This window comes from Poecilia latipinna, unplaced genomic scaffold, assembly GCF_001443285.1.
Source record: "Poecilia latipinna isolate Pla-1442-1.1 unplaced genomic scaffold, P_latipinna-1.0 Scaffold4444, whole genome shotgun sequence".
NCBI classification, from domain to species: Eukaryota; Metazoa; Chordata; class Actinopteri; order Cyprinodontiformes; family Poeciliidae; genus Poecilia; species Poecilia latipinna.
Genome location: NW_015117060.1, coordinates 1 through 657, shown reverse-complemented (window position 1 = coordinate 657; position 657 = coordinate 1). Strand labels below are relative to the sequence as shown.

Below are 657 nucleotides of genomic sequence, written 5' to 3'. Positions count from 1 at the left end.
TGGAAGACGGGACCAACAGGGGAGTTCATGCTGACGACATCAAACTGGCTTTGAGAGGTCATGTGAAGGAGGGTTATAAGGTGCAACAACTGCATGAAGCTCTAAAACCTCTACATATATGAATACATGGGTGTAATTTCTCATTTGATTGAAATATATCTGTATCTTTTGTTCTCTTCCAGTTCAACCCAGTTGCTCCTCTAACTCAGGATGACCCAGGCTACAACCCGACTCCCTCTGCTGATGACAAAGTTCATGTCCTGGTCTGTGTGATGTCAGCCAACACTCCTCAGATGAATTTGTCAGTTCTGGAGAAGATGAAGAGCATCAGAGAAGCAGCCAGTGATCTGGGTGAGTTTACAGAGAATGGTTTAGTCTACATGGTAACAGACCAGATCCATAACAAGGTCCAAAATCAGCATATCTGGTTCCAACAGGAATTATACCTACATTAATTTCACTTACTTTAACCTTTCAAATTGATGAAAGCATAAATATTTTCTCCAGTGAGTCTTTTTTCCTGCAGGAATTCCTCAAATGGCCGTGATGACCCACATCGATGAGGCCTGTGGTGAAACTGAGAGAGACTTGAGGAACGTCTACAAGAGCAAGTACCTGAGAAAAAAGGCGAGTTTCAGTCCGTTTGTTCAGAAATAA

At 42.5% G+C, this 657-nt stretch overlaps 1 protein-coding gene across 1 annotated transcript in view; it reads left to right on the top strand.

The window, feature by feature from the left end:
• Window positions 1–637, top strand: part of LOC106942645 (interferon-induced protein 44-like) — a gene marked incomplete at its 3' end in the record, with an annotated part of 6,238 nt that extends 5,601 nt beyond the window's left edge. The window contains exons 8-9 of the mRNA XM_015025974.1: window positions 183–351; window positions 527–637. Coding sequence (XP_014881460.1) covers window positions 183–351; window positions 527–637 — 280 coding nt within the window. The remainder of the gene's footprint in view (window positions 1–182; window positions 352–526) is intronic.
• Between the last annotated feature and the right edge of the window lie 20 nt (window positions 638–657).